Source organism: Falco punctatus (genome assembly GCF_963210335.1).
Source record: "Falco punctatus genome assembly, chromosome: 1".
In the NCBI taxonomy this organism is placed as follows: Eukaryota; Metazoa; Chordata; class Aves; order Falconiformes; family Falconidae; genus Falco; species Falco punctatus.
The window spans coordinates 83,246,222-83,261,127 of NC_137580.1; the positions used below are offsets into that span (position 1 = coordinate 83,246,222).

Consider the following 14,906-nt stretch of genomic DNA (forward strand, 5'->3'; position numbering starts at 1 on the left):
GAAAAAGTGTTTGGGAGCTACCTTTATGATGGATTTTGTTTAACCCCCTCCCTCCCCCCATACACACACAAAGCATACTGCTCTTCCACCTGACAAATTATATGCATGCTTCCTTGTAAAATCTGTTGTTTCCTTTCCTCTGTTCATTCCCTTAGTCCCATTCCATTGTTCATTACTGTTGCTAATAAGCAGTTATCATCAACTCTCCTAACCGAGAAACAAGAGCTTTACTAGCCCCTTGAAGTTAGTTTTTTTCCTTGTGTGGCATAGTCAGATGGCGGTACCTGGCCTGTAGAGGACTTCTGCACAGGAATCCTGTCAAACTGGGCTGAGATCCCGGCCAGTGCTCTCCAGGGCAGTGCCCAGCACAGACTCGGTGGAGCGCTGCTGCCAGCTGGCGGCCAAAGGTCGGTACTGCAGTCCTGGCGCCGCGCATGCGCGATGGCGCCTCCCCCCTGAGCTGCCGGCCGTTAACAGCGTCGCGATCCCGCACTGCCTGTAGGGTGGTACCGCGGTACCCGCCGCTGGCTCCCGGTAAGGAGCCGCCACTGCGGTCCCCCGAGCACGTTGCCAGCGCGCGCTCGGCACGGGAAGACGGAACTACAGCGCTGCTGCAGCCCCGGGACAAAGGCAGCCTGCGGGTGCTCGCTGCTGCAAAGTCCCCGCCCCTAGCGGGAAGCCCCCCAGCCTGGAGACCGCGGGGGTACGGAGCGGCTGCGCCGCTCCACGGTTTCAATTCCCCCTCGCTCGGCACGGTTCTGCCCTTGCGGGGCTCGAACGCGTGCTCCTCGGCACCGGGCCGCTTCTGCGCATGCACAGCTCGAGGCCCCATTCGCCCACGTCAGGCCAGGTCTGCGCATGCGCTGCCCTTAGGTTGCCAGTACCGCTACTGCACATCCGCCATGAAGGGAGTAACAGCGGGCCTGCAGAGAGGGACTTGGGGGTACCGGTGGGTCAAAAAATGGACACAAGCCAGCAACCTGTGCTCGCAGGGCAGAAAGCTGACCATATCCTGGGCCGCACCCAATGAAGCATGACCAGCAGGTCGGGGGAAGCGACTCTGACCCTCTGATCTCGTGACACCCACCTGGAGTACCGCATCCGGCTCCGGAGTCCTTGGCAAAGCAGGTCCAGAGGAGAGCCACAGAAACGATCAGAGGGCCGGAGCACCTCCCCTAAGACAGGCTGCGAGAATTGGGGTTGTTCAGCCCGGAGAAGAGGCTCTGGGGAGACCTTATTGTGGCCTTTCAGTACTTAAAGGGGGCTTGTAAGAAAGATGGGGACAGATGTTTTAGTGGGGCCTGTAGCAATAGGACAAGGCTTAGTGGTTTTAAACTGAAAGAGGGTAGAATCAGAGTAGATAGAATAATTTTTTTATGACGAGGGTGGTGAAACACTGGGAGAGGTTGCTCAGAGACATGGCAGATGCCCCGTGCCTGGGAACATTCAAGGTCAGGGTGGACAGGGTTGTAAGCAACCTGATCTAGTTGAAGATACCCCTGCTTCCTGCAGGGGGGCTGGACTAGTGCACTTTTAAAGGTCCCTTCCAACACAAACCATTCTATGATTCTGTAAACTACCACTGTCATTCTGGCCACTGTGTATTTATATATACTTGAGGAAGTTGAAGTCCTTCACAACTGAAATTTTACTCTGAAAGTTCTGAATTGCCTTGAAATTCTCAAGAGCTTTTCTCCAAAACATCCCTTCCAGAGATACTGATATTCAGGTCCCGGACTGAACACCATACTTGAGGTTGTTTTACAGCAGGGCAGCAACGTTTTGTAGAACAAGTGATGCTGAGACACTGCCCAGACACATTCTCCTCCATGTTCTCCCACACCCCTGTGGCAGCACCTTCAGAAAACACTTTTCTATTCATTCCTGATGGTTCTAAACTTCTCTCTCAGGGCCCAGCTCTGAACTGTGACTAAAGCAAGCCTAGTGGTACCTACATCTGTGTGAATTTCTCCTTTAACAGATGACAGCCCAGACGGAACACTAGGACACAAGAGGAAGGTGTCAGGAATCTCTTCTGGACATACCCACTACCAACGCTCTGCTGCTGGCAGCACAAGTTTTTCCTCAGTTTGTGTCTTGGATGGATGGTTTTGAATCAGTAAGAAAGTTTTACCATACTACCTGTAAGTAGATGTCCTCAGTTTTCTAGCACAGATCTATACGGTTCTTTAACTATTTCCCCATACAAAGGAACAACAAGAACAATGATTTTTAGGGTGTTTGCTCTATGACTATAGTAACGGTCTTTTTGGAGGGAAGACTCGCTATTTGGTCAGTCCAGTCAGCTCAATGGTCCTTGTGCTCACCAAATAGAAAAGGAAGTAGCAGGACTACAGGGCTGGAACAGGGGAAACACGAGACTTTCCCTTCAACTTTTATAGTGGACAACTAATTTGATAGTTGCTGGAGCTCAGACACAAGAGCAGGATGTCAGACATGCTTTTTCCCTGGACACACTACGTAGTACACTATGACTCCACTGCTTGCTTGAGGAGACCGATTTTGTAGTCGTTAGCTAAGCAAAACTGAGCTTACTCAGCTTCCACAAGAATGTTGGGCAGTTGTATTAGCTGGTACCGTGGAGGTGGAGCTGCGGAAGGTTCTAACAGCGTGGGCTTGTCTGAGCTTGGTCTTTGCCTCTTTCAGGTGTCCCTTCTGCAGACCCAGCTGGGAAATGCAGCCAGGACTGTATTGTGTGCTGTGCAAACACCAGCCAGCAGCTGCCTTCTCCGAGAGCTCTCTGACTCCTTGGCGGCTGTGGTCTGGGAGCCCAAAGCTGCTGTTGTGGAAGCTCAGAAGCTGGAGCAGCCTCTGAACCTCCTTTTCCTGCAGCGGAACAGCTGCAGCATCACAGGGTTCCTTGTCTTGTGCCCTCCCCAGAGATGCATTCTGTTTTGCTGTGGGTAAGGGGGTGCATTTGCTTTGTTTGCATTTGGAAGCAACTGTTAGCAAAAGCAATGTTAAATTTTTTTTTTTAAATAGAAGAGACTTTGCAGGACTGCACTTTTTGAGTACAAAAAAGCGAGTGGTGTAAATATGTGGCATAGGAAGAGCGTATGCGAGGTTCTTCCTTGCACAAGTAAGCTATTATGAGCTGTTGCACGATTTAACTTCTTGAGTTCAGAGGCAGCCGTTCCCTGTGACGGGAAAGTGAGGTGTTACCAGAATGAAGGGGTGCAGAGCACACGGTAGGGCTGGAAGGTGGAGCAAGGGAGCGGGGTGTTACCTCCGCCTGCCTCTCCACCCCCCGGTAGCCGCTCTCGGCACAGCCCGCACCCCGCCGGTGGCCCCCGCAGAGCCCCGGGGGCCGGCAGGCCCGGAGAAGCCCGCGGCGGCACCGAGCCCCCGCCCGCCCCGGCGCAGAGCGGGAGCCCCAGCCCCTCCTCGGCCGGCTCCGGGCCGCGCTGCCCGGCGGGGCGGGGGCGGGGCCGGCGGCGGGCCCGGGCCGGCCCCGGAAGGGGGGTTCATTTCCGGCCCGCGCGGCACCCTGGGGCGGCGCGAGACGTTCCCCGGGAGCCTGGGAGAGTTGCGGGCCGGGGCGCGCGGCGGCGCTGGGTGAGCGGTCGGGCTGCGGGCGGCCGGGGCCGGCGGGCGAGCCCGGGCGGGGCCGGCGGGCAGCGGCCGGCTGGTTGTCACGTGGCGGGCCGGCGCTCGGCCGCGGCAGGGAGCGCCTGGCGGCGGCGGCGGGCTGAGGCGGGCGGGCGGCCCGGCCGGGGACCGGCGGTTCCCGTCTCCCCGGCAGTGACAGTGGTCAGCGGGCGCCTCACGGTGCTGCCTTTTTTATTTCTCGGAGCTGCGCTGCTGCCTCAGCGAGGCGGTGAGGAGCGGCGGCGGCGCCCGGGAGGGGGGTCAGCCCGCGGCGCCCCGCCGCCCCCCCGCCGCCTCCGGGTGCCCGGGCAGCCGCTGCAGCCGCCGCAGCTCTGTGCGGGGCTTTGTCTTTCCCCCAGCCGCTGGCTGGGCCGTGGCAGCGGGCTGGGGCCGCAGAGGCTGCCTTGGGGCCTGCGGTAACGCTGTCGCAGGGGGCGGCTCAGGAGCCTCTTCAGCCCCTGCGAGCGGGCAAGGGAAGGAAAGCAAGCCGGCGGCTGAAAAGCCCTCCCACCCCAACCCACCCCCTGCCCGCGATTGCTGCCTCTCTGTAAAAAGTATTACAAAGGGCAAGCGCAAGGAGTTGGTGGTCCCTCGTGGTTATGCAGCCAGGCCTGCTGGGCACTTAAACCAGCGCGTCCAGTCGGGCAGTATTATTTTTCTAGATTGTAAACGAGGCTGAGGTTTAAACCCACTTACATTTCTGTATGGTGTTGTACTTTATCAGAGAGCTCAGTTGTACTGACAGAGCTGGCACAGAGTTCCCTTGTGACTCCAGATTTCACTGTCTTGTTGAAAGGCTCCAGAGCCTGCTTTGGAAGTCACTTGGCAAGGCACAGCTTTAAGATGTTAAAAAAATATAAGATGTTTAAGAAGAGGTATCTTCTTTGTTATCTTCCATCCCTAACTCTTCTCTCTTTTCTCCTCAGTCTTCCCTATCATTTGGATTATAGTCTGGTCTTGCTGCTTCTTGAATTTATTTTGTTTTGAAGAAGCCGTGAGTCTGACTTTTTTGGGCTTGAGGTGCCGTGTCTGGCCTGGTATTTCCTTTCGACTTGAGAGCTTTTCTGTCCTTAATACACACTTCTCCAGTTTTCTCATCCTTTCCAAAGGTTTTGTTACACAGTCTTGTTAAAAAAGCTGCTGCTCCAGCAATAGTGTACTCCCTGAGCTGTGCACAAGCGTGGTCATCACTGGCACAAATAAGCACTTGCCCTGCAGTCAAGGAACAGTACCACGTTTATAATCTCTTGTGCTGTATTTCTTACCCAGCTACAAGATTTCTCTTGAGCAAATTGTTTTTAATGATCCTAGAAGCATGCCTGCGCCAAATGCCTTTACATTTGGTTGTCACAGTTCCTTTTTTGGACTTTCAGGGAGTAAACTGCATGCCATTTTGTACCAAACAAGAGTAGAGAAGGTTAGTGGATAGGTTCAGCATTCTTTATTCTTACACCATCCGAATAGGTGGTAAGAATGAAAACCTTACTTGAGACAAGGCAGACATAGCATGTATTGAAACATACTTGGACAACTATTTTTCTTTTTTTTTTTTTTCTTTTTAAACCTGGAATAAGAGAGAACTTAATTTAGACCATTCTAATTTTCAGCCTTTGTCAGTTGGGTTGAAGATTCTAAAAAAATACATGTTTCACACAGTACTATTGACATTTGTGGGCCTTGAAAAAATTCTCCACGAGCTGACTCAGATAAACTCCTACAACACCAGGCGCAAGAGCCAGTTCTTTTCCAGAGTCAGAACACTGTGGGTGGGAGAAAAGAGCACTTTTTTACCCTTAATGTTTCCTAAAATAAAACTCTGTGAAATTTAAGGGGGTGAAAGCCCTAAAATAGGAAAGGCAGCAGAGCAGTCAGAGACACACTTGCCTTCTAGTCTCTACCCCATTTAAGTGCATCTCCTGGAGAAGTGAATTTTGAGGTGCATAACAAGAATGTGTAAGATGGAAAGGGCATAAGACAAAGTCCTATTTTTCATTTTTTTTTCAAACCCGAACGTTACCTCGATCATTATAAATTTCTACATTATTAGTTTTACTGGTTTTGAAACCAAGGTATCATTACAAAATTGAAATATAAGTTAAAATATTTTTTCTTAATTACACAGTTTTTTTCCTAAACGGTATTGCATAGTAACCAACGGCATTTCTCTTTTAGAGCAAGAACTAAACAGGAGTTTAAGTAAAACTAAATGGTTTTACAGAGTTTATGTACATATGTACAAAAACTCCTTAAGTCCAGAAATCATGAACTTTAAAACTAGCTCTTTAATAAAACTACAGTAAAGAGTTAGGTTCCTTCTCTCAAAAGTCAAGTAGAGGTAAAAAGTAGCTGTACTGTGAAAACTTACATAATTTGGTATTCTCTCACCTGGACCACCAAGGTCTTCACTGTTCTTATTTTCAAACTCCTTCAGGACTTCTCTCAAAGCTTGCCATTTGGGGTTACTTTCTAGGACCAATTCCCTCTTCAGTTCTGAAACAAAGTAAGATTGAACATAGCAGCTCTTAAAGCCAAAATATGCTTCAGAACTTTAAGGGTTAGATGTCAGTCGTGTGATGGTTGTTGGCAAATACAATATTCAACACCTACATATGCAACTTGTTATGGTAATGGGTTGGAGATCACTCATATTTTAAAATGGGGTGAAGTGCATTAATGAAGCAAAAAGTTAAAATATTCACTCATTCTTCAATTCTGGAAGTCCCAAATATATATTTTTTTAATGAAAGCAATGGCAGCCTCCTACCTGTTCACATAAAAAAGATCAAGCTAAATACCAATGTAATTCAACAGCTCCATAAAAGCTCTTCCAATGATCACCTGAGCAAACTTAGAAGAACCCCTTACTTCATGACTTTTTTATGTTATGATATGCTTTCTGAATTAAGATTATGTCTCAACCCAGCTAACAGATTGAGATCTTGAGCTGTGTAAGATCACATAGGGAACCACAGCACAAGTAATAATATGTAGAGCATTTGAAATTGTGTGATACTCTCTAACTTAACATTAGGAATGGATCAGTACTATTTTCCTTCTTTCCATCACTTTTTTCAGAGGCTTTGCCTTTCTGATTCAGTTTCTCATCTGCAATGCAATAAACTCTAGCTCTAGCATTTACAAACATGGAAGTACTGGAGTCAAGAAACAGCCAACCTAAAGGGGAAAAGAAAGCAGTAGTAGTTTGACATTTGCGAAGCGTATGTGTTTCAACCCTTTGCGGTAAAAAACCCGAATCTATCTGGAATACCTGTGCTACCTGCTTGCTATGCAATTACTAGCTTAATAGAAGACAGAAATGTGATGCAAATCTTACACTTAAGTAACAGCAGTTAAGTGGGAAGATGAAAGCATTACCTGTCAATAAAAAACTACGTCCTTAAGGCTGGTTATATAAAACCTAATTAGATACCTTCATATATTTGGGAATGTTAATTAAAGACATCAACATTTCACTGTTCCATGCATTAACTTGTATGGTTATTCAGTGTTTACCTGAATTCTCACCGAAAGCTTTTTCACTTGCTTTCAGTGACTCTAGAAGGTTAAGGAAAGCGACACAAACATACCGAGTTAGATACAGTAGCAAAGTACGTAGTATCTTCAAATTCTGGACCAAAGATTTTGTCTTAGCTCCAAGTTGATGGCACAGAGGATCTAGATAGCGATGTATCATCTAGAAATATAAATTTGAGAGTTCAGGATGTCAAATACATTGTATACTAACAGAGATAAGAATGGACATTTTTTATTTCCTTCAGGGGGTGTCACTTGTTTCCCAAAGTGATTAAACACTCAATTAAGGATGCGATAGCGAGGTATTTCTTTTGATAACTAATAATCTTTTGCAAAGTTAACATAATATAGATGCCTTTATGTAAAACATTTCAGCAATTAGCAGATGTATATAATTTAATGCCTTCAGTTCATACTTTCCATATAATTATAAAATACTGGTAAAGTAAAACCCCCCTTATTTTACTGGTACTGGCCTGCGCCTTTAGTCTAGTATCCTTTACTTGGGTAAAGTAAAAAACATTACGATGTCATTTAATTCTCAAAGTAAGATGAGTCCTACACAGATATGCAACCTATAGAGCATAAGGAAAAAAACCTCCAAATATTTAAAGTACAGAAGGCCCTACATCAAGATCCAATCACAGGTAACAACCATATGTCAATACACTGTTTTAGGATTTTACTCTACAGAGAGCATGTATGCCAAACAAGGCAGAACTGCCAAAAATAACACACAATTAATGACATACACAGTAATTAAAAGATGCACACGCATACATCTGTTGTATATTATGTATTATAGACAGTGCTCTTCCTAATAGAGACAACAAAAAATACAAGCAGGAAATTCAAGAGGAAAAAAAGGGGGTGGGTGTGAATAACAGCGTACTTATCTCTAAAGTATTTTGAGCTGAAATTGCACATATCTTTATCATCATAATACACCAACCATGAATCAGGATGTTCTTACCATAGAGACTTCGGAAACAAAGAAAGAACAATAATACCAATACACCAAAACCCCTACTGGCAACTGTATCATCACCATCACGGATTAACACAGTTTCTCTCCTTGTACCAGTAATAAACATATCATGGGATAATACTCAATTGCTGCTGGTTATTTATCTTACAAATAGTATTTTTGTTTGCATAGTAGAGAGTTTGAAGATCTACATCCCTTGAGTTAGATACAGCAGAACAATCAAAATGGTTACCTTGTCAGAAGGTTTACCAATAGCATTTTCTAAAGATAGATCTTCTACTTCAAGAGCTGGATTGTAACATTTGAGTTCTCTCAGACATGCATTCAGAATGTCCAGGATCAAAGTCTGAATAGCAAGCATAGCAGGTGTCATCAACACATGTATTTCCACCACTTCAGGTTTATGCTTCTCTAAAAATGAGTTCACTGCTATATGAAATCCAAGAGGAAAACAGCTTATTAAGATTCACATGTATTGTCTGCTTGACCTACAACTATTCAGAAGTTTGTATAAACTACAATTACTTTAAACAAAGAAGTTAATTGCAAAATCATTTTCTACCGATCTGAAGACTGCAATCTTAGGAACAGCCTCAGAAAACCATCTAGAAAGTTACCGCACTACATCCTACATCATTATTACACATAACAAATATTAAAGTAAAACTAAAAAAAAAATCTCATCAGGGAGAAACTGGAATGGGTTCATAAATCCTTTGGAATCACATGGTTCCACTAGCAGATTCTGTGATGTTCCTAGCTTCTGATCATAAGCCAGCAGGTCCTTGTTAACACACAGCCCTTACAGCCAATCCAGCTGTACAGGTATAGAGATGCTACCTGACTTTTACTAACTGAACAGACTCAGAAAATGCCATGTCTGCTGACCCCAGACTCAACAGGTGTTTCCCTTACTGCATGCTGCACCCCCAGGTCTCTGCATGGTTCAGAAGCCAAGGAAGAAAGTTTAAAGAGAGCTTCTATTCAACCTCTTGTATCCTATGTATGTCTACTTCTGCTTTGTGATACCGAAAGAAAGACTGTTAAGGGTTTACAATGCAGAGTAACAGTACATTAAGATAAAGTGAAACACATTCCGGACTAAAGGAACAAATGAGCAGACCTCCTTGGCCCAATGCAAGAGCACTGAATGGGTGATCAGCTAAAGTGCCCAATTCCGTTTGTGGCTCTGCTCCTAAAAGACCTCATGCACGTCACAAACTTGGCAATCTGGTTTCTATCAGTGATCAAGAAATATTCTTCATACACAACATACATGGAAAAGATGATTAAAAAAATATGACATGTAGAAAGAAACCCATGGAGTTTCATCACAGCTGGAAACAAATACCTCCGTGAATGGCAGATTTGAGAGCCTGTACTTCTGTTACTTCACAGCTTAAATAATCTGTAAGTGCAGTTTTTCTTAAGCTATTAAGAATGTCACTTTCCGCTGTGATCTCTGTTGGCTAAAAGGACAGCTATACCATAAGGTTCAGCCCTTACAGACTTAGTTTGGGGCTATTTTAAAAAATACAGAAGTTTAGGGTCTTTACACTTCTTCTGTCAAAAAAGGAATTAAATTTGTTTGGAAATACAAGAAGAAACACAGATTAGTAGCGTGACTGCATACACCTCATTGTCTTATGAGCCCATTGTAACACCCTTAATTTTTTTTTTGTTTGTTTTGGTAAATTTAACTCTCCAGTGAAATGAAGAGGTACCTTACCTTGGCCACAGATAAAGTTTCCTGACAAAAAGATTTCCCATCACTCTTTCCACATGGCAAAAGCCAGCGTTAAATGCAACCACATTATCTGTAAAAGCTTTAATGAAACCTCGCTTGTTCTTCTGGCGATAAAGTCGTAAGATAAATGCCTCCTGACAGGATTCAATGATTCTGTGCACTTTCTATACCAAAATGCCTGGCAGAATAAAAGGTTTTCAAGTTACAAAAAAGTAAAGTCCAATTTTTTATAGCTTTTTCCTCAAAACTGTCTTTTAACATTTTTTTCTTAAATAGAGTACAATAGGAATTTAGATATTCTAAAGCGACAGTAGAACAAACTTTTGAGGGTTCAAACCAAGCCATTCCTCAGTTTCAGTGCCATGGAATCCCCAAACAACAGTACGGGGTTCACGATGCATCTTTAGCAAAAAAACCCCAAAACTCACCAAACCAAAACAAACTTTGAGTGGCAGGATATAACTTAGAAAATTCTTTAGTCCTAAAGCAAAATTTGAACCTGAGCCTTTTAAAAGGAGTAAAAGTGAATATAAGACATAACATGCTATTACAACAAAGCAAGTTTGCTATGTTCAAAATTGTGACATTTGTATTATTTCGTTAGAGAAGTTCTAGAATTACAGAGTTGTCAAGTAAGTTTCATTTGTAACAGTTCACGTATTTACATAATCAAAGAACTTTGGAAAACATTTTGCTTCCCCCTTCTTGTGACATACATTTTCACACTTGAGGATAGAAACAACCGCCAAATGTATGAATACACCTCCAATTTTCTTCATGGCTATGGGTATATTAGGGAAAAAAAGATTTATCGTGCACATTTTGGTAGAGAAGTGAAACAGTAGTTTAACTACACCAGGCATTTGAGGTGCATACTTCAGGGATTTACACTCCACTCAGCCAAGACCTGTTAAAACAAAGGCTTCCCGATGCTTGTGCTAAATAGCGCATTACAGTTCTTCACTCTCGCCCTAGTGAGGCGAGTCCTATGGGGTACTTTTAACCATTCGCAATTTCCAGTGGAATAATAAATGCCTTTCTGAAATGGAAGTAAAGGACATCTAACATCACAAGTTTTACCTTGTACCTACAGAAGCTGACAAATGTACAGTGCATTTAATTTTTACAAGTTCCTTCAACTTGGCACCCAAGCATTGATTTTAATATGCCTTTGCTTTGCAAATGCAAAGGCATCTATAAGAAAAAAACTTCCAAATAACTGCTAGCCATTCATGATCGAGTCATGGAATAATCCACTAAAAGGTATTTTTCTACCTAGATACTTTTACATCTCTCCTGTGAAGCAAATTTTTAAAGACATAATAATACTCGTTTCTGAGCATCTTCGTTTGTCAAGATGTGACTCAAAGGACATTACAGGAGATACAGAATTTGTAAAGAGATCAGCAAGACTAGGTGTTTATCATAATACTTCCCTACTGTCAGCCAACATATCTCAGCTTATGAAGTGCATCCATACTGCTGTGTAAGCCTCGGTAGAAACAATCTGCCACCGTTTACTATACCAACTTGCATCGGTTTTACCATGCTATTAAGTACATAATTTCTATTTGGCCAAAACCACCAGGAATAATTCTTCTTTACTGCAGTGATAATTTCTTATCTTCATTTCACTGAATTTATGAGTTCATCAGATACTAATTCACAAGTGGTTGTACACCGATTCTATACACAGCATTTATAATGCCTAGAAACAGTTTTTATATGTTAACTCCTCAAGAAACACTATTACAATTTTTTGTGGATTTTGTCCTGCAATTTCACACACAGATGTTTCCAGCATGACCAGGTGTTACCTGACTTTTAAAATGAAGCCACAAGTCTATCAAAGTTGCTGTCACACTGACCTCCAGTGGCAATTCAAAACCTGGAACAGCTCTGGATCACTATAGGCCAGGACTTTTTAAAAAATCTTTAGTGTCCTTCTTCTTTTCATCCTGACAAACTCCAAAGGTGTGTTTTCTTTCTCTGCCCCCTCCTTCTTTGGTAGGGCAGAAAGCAGAAGAAGGAGTCGTCAAGGGTAAGAACAGAAATTAAAATAGTTGCCCAGAAAACGTGTTCCCTTTTTTAAACCCAGAAATTATAAGAATTGACAAATCTAGTGTCCTTTGGGTCTAGCATAAAACAGTTCAAAATGTTTTACAGGTTACAGCTTGTCATACATTGACAAAAAGGAAGGGGATACATCTTTTGAAGCAGAAACTTACATTCTTCTAAGTGTTCAATATTCAGTTACATTTAGCCATTAAGATGTTAACATTTAGATAACAGTAAAATATTCTTATATCCCTGCCTCTTAGAGATCTATTTTACTAGCTCTCCAGGGTGCGACAAGGTTTCCAGCTTAGAAAAGAACATAAAAACAACGGTGGTTGGGACAGAAGGGGAAGAGAACACGAGAGGAAAAAGCTAACTGCTAACCATAACATCTTTCATGTATAACTTCTACATAAAACCAAAAAGGCCACAAGCTATTCCCAAAATCTTTGCAGCGTTAATAACGGTATTACTTCATAATACTGCTATTTAGATAGTGTCCAAAGCATGTCAAGACAAAGATTAGTAAGGTATTGCTACTTTTAGAAGGGAAAAGTCATCAGGAGTAATTTGTTAATGCAAAAAATATGTAGCATGCATGGCTGTATGGGTCTGTAAATACCGGGGGACGGATCGAGGACCCTGGGAGGCCGTATCCGGCCCACGGGCCGTAGTCTGGGGACTCCTGCCTAGTGAGACGTCTCAGGTTTATGTGATTCATCGGGGTGTAACTCTGTTGTACCTAACTCCGATACAGCTGAGACCTACCAGTTCCCAAGGCCAAAGTTACCGGAAGGATGGGGCAGGCATTTACTCACTATGGCTGAGAACTCAGCAGGATGTCAGAGCTCCTAGAAGGATTTTGCAGTTATGCATATTTTACAAACTCAAGGATGTATATAAACATCTGGTGTCTTACTCTTAAGACAAGCAGACCTAAAAGGACAGGTTACCGAAGGAGGACATGGTTAACATGAATAAACTTTTACACAGTGTTTTAAAGTATTGCTAGCCCTAGAAAGAAAGCTGAGAGCCATATGACGGGACAGGACAGTGAGCCACATATTCTATTTTCTACACATGTGACATCAGGAAAAGGGTTTTCCCCCTCCTTTCAGTTATCATGTGTTGCCTTCTAATTGGGACCACTGTGGCCTTCCACAGGGTCCGGTAAGGGAATGAGGACCCAGGCAGTGCTGGGTCTCCCCTAACTCCTCCCAGAGAGCACCTCGTAATTGCTAACGGGCCATCCGTGCCTCATCGCCGGTGGGAGATTGCAGCAAAGCAGTAGTTAAGTCACAGTGCAGCTCGATGCTATCACATGAATTTATCAGGACATTTAAGCTTTTGAAGGTACTTCAAGTGACAAAATGCTAAAAAGTTTTTACTATGGCCGGAGGAAAAGTGGGACGATGCAAAAAACAAGGGTTCCTTTTGTCACTTGTCCCTAAGCTTGTAGAACGTAAGTTATACAGAGATATTATAAAATGGTGCATAGGCATAGCGTGTTAACCATAATGGAAAATGTGTGTCAAAGTAACGCAGTTGATTTGGTAACGCATCTGTAGCGAGAATGATGTCGCTGTTTCCTAGGAGAGGGGGGGAAGAGAGCAAGACATTCTGCCCCTTGCCCTTAACATATTCTTTTCATTTCTGAGACATACCTATTTTTTTTTTAACCTAGGAAGAAGGAGATTGAGTTCAAATCTCTATTCTGTGTGCCGCTTTTTAGATCCCCAGGGAATCTGTGCTTTTTTGAGTAAAACGGTGAGTCTCAAGCCTATAGCAGGTCAGGGAAAGGCTGCCAAGCACTTCCTTCCCTTCAGGTTCTCCTGCCCTTTTTGACTGTGGCACTGAAGGCCACCGCTGCTTAGGAACCCCCATGTCTAATACAACAGCCCAACATTCTTGTTGAAGCTGAGTAAGCTTTGTTTTGGTTAGCTAACGACTACAAAGTTGTTCTCCTGAAGCAAGCAGCGGAGTTGTAGTATACTACCGTGTGTGGGTTAGTGTCCCATAATCCAGGGGAAAAGTGTGTCTGAGCTTCAGCAAGTAGCAAACTAGTCGTCTCGCGTTTCCCCTGTTCCAGCCCTGTAGTCCCGCTACTTCCCATTGTATTTGTCGAGCACAAGGACTGTTGAGCTGACCGGACTGACCAAATAGCGAGTCTCCCCTCCAAAAAGACCGTTACTATAGTCATAGAGCAAACGCCCTAAAAATCATTGTTCTCGTCATTCCCTCGCACGGGAAAATACTTAAAGAATTGTACAGATCTGTGCTGGAAAACCTAGGACATCTACTTACAGGCAGTACAGTCAAACTCTTAGTGATTCAAAACCATCCTTCCAAAACAGAAGCAGAGGAAAAGCTTGTGCTGTTTTTGACTCTGTTACCGTACTCTTTCAGCAGCACATTGCTGGAGATAGAAGAGAAGAATTAATGTCTTCTGGAAGAAGACAGTGTCCAAAAGAAATGCAAACCCAGCATCACTAAATTTGCACCCAAATCCAGAATGTTAACTGTGTCCTCAGCAGGGTCAAAACAGTTTTGCAAATGCATGAAATTTATAACTATTACATGTTTTGCTGTGATGACTTCACAAAAATGAAAGGCATACCCAGTAACTAATGTTCACTCTGATCGGATACTTATCTCCATTGAATTTTAAACTCGTCGCGGGAAAGACTTGGGAAAACAACTTTTTTCGTGAAAGCATCCCTTTAGCAAGCATCGTGACTGCTCCTTAAATGGTTTTCAGTTCATCGGTTCCCCTAAAGAATTCTCCAGTTAAGCCTGTTCTATTATGCACATGTGAAATGATTTTTTTCTAGCCTGAAGTTTTCTTTTAACTTAAATGTAGATAGCTTAAATTGATATCACCTAGGTTCTTTTATCTTTATGCCACTCTTTTCCAATGGCCATGATGTTTTGTTCACCTCTCAGATGGGTGAAGCATGCGGTTGTAGAACG

The 14,906-nt window shown here is 43.8% G+C and overlaps 1 protein-coding gene across 1 annotated transcript; it reads right to left on the reverse strand.

Annotated features, from left to right (window-relative positions):
* Positions 1 to 286: 286 nt before the first annotated feature.
* On the reverse strand, positions 287 to 8,597 carry LOC308059800 (DNA repair endonuclease XPF-like; the record flags this gene model as incomplete). The annotated part of the gene is given in 7 exon segments (XM_080377679.1): positions 287 to 4,524; positions 4,527 to 4,620; positions 4,622 to 4,821; positions 5,995 to 6,099; positions 6,655 to 6,783; positions 7,123 to 7,303; positions 8,364 to 8,597. Coding segments are annotated over 7 exon segments (993 nt in total), but the record flags the coding sequence as incomplete, so codon positions are not given.
* Between the last annotated feature and the right edge of the window lie 6,309 nt (positions 8,598 to 14,906).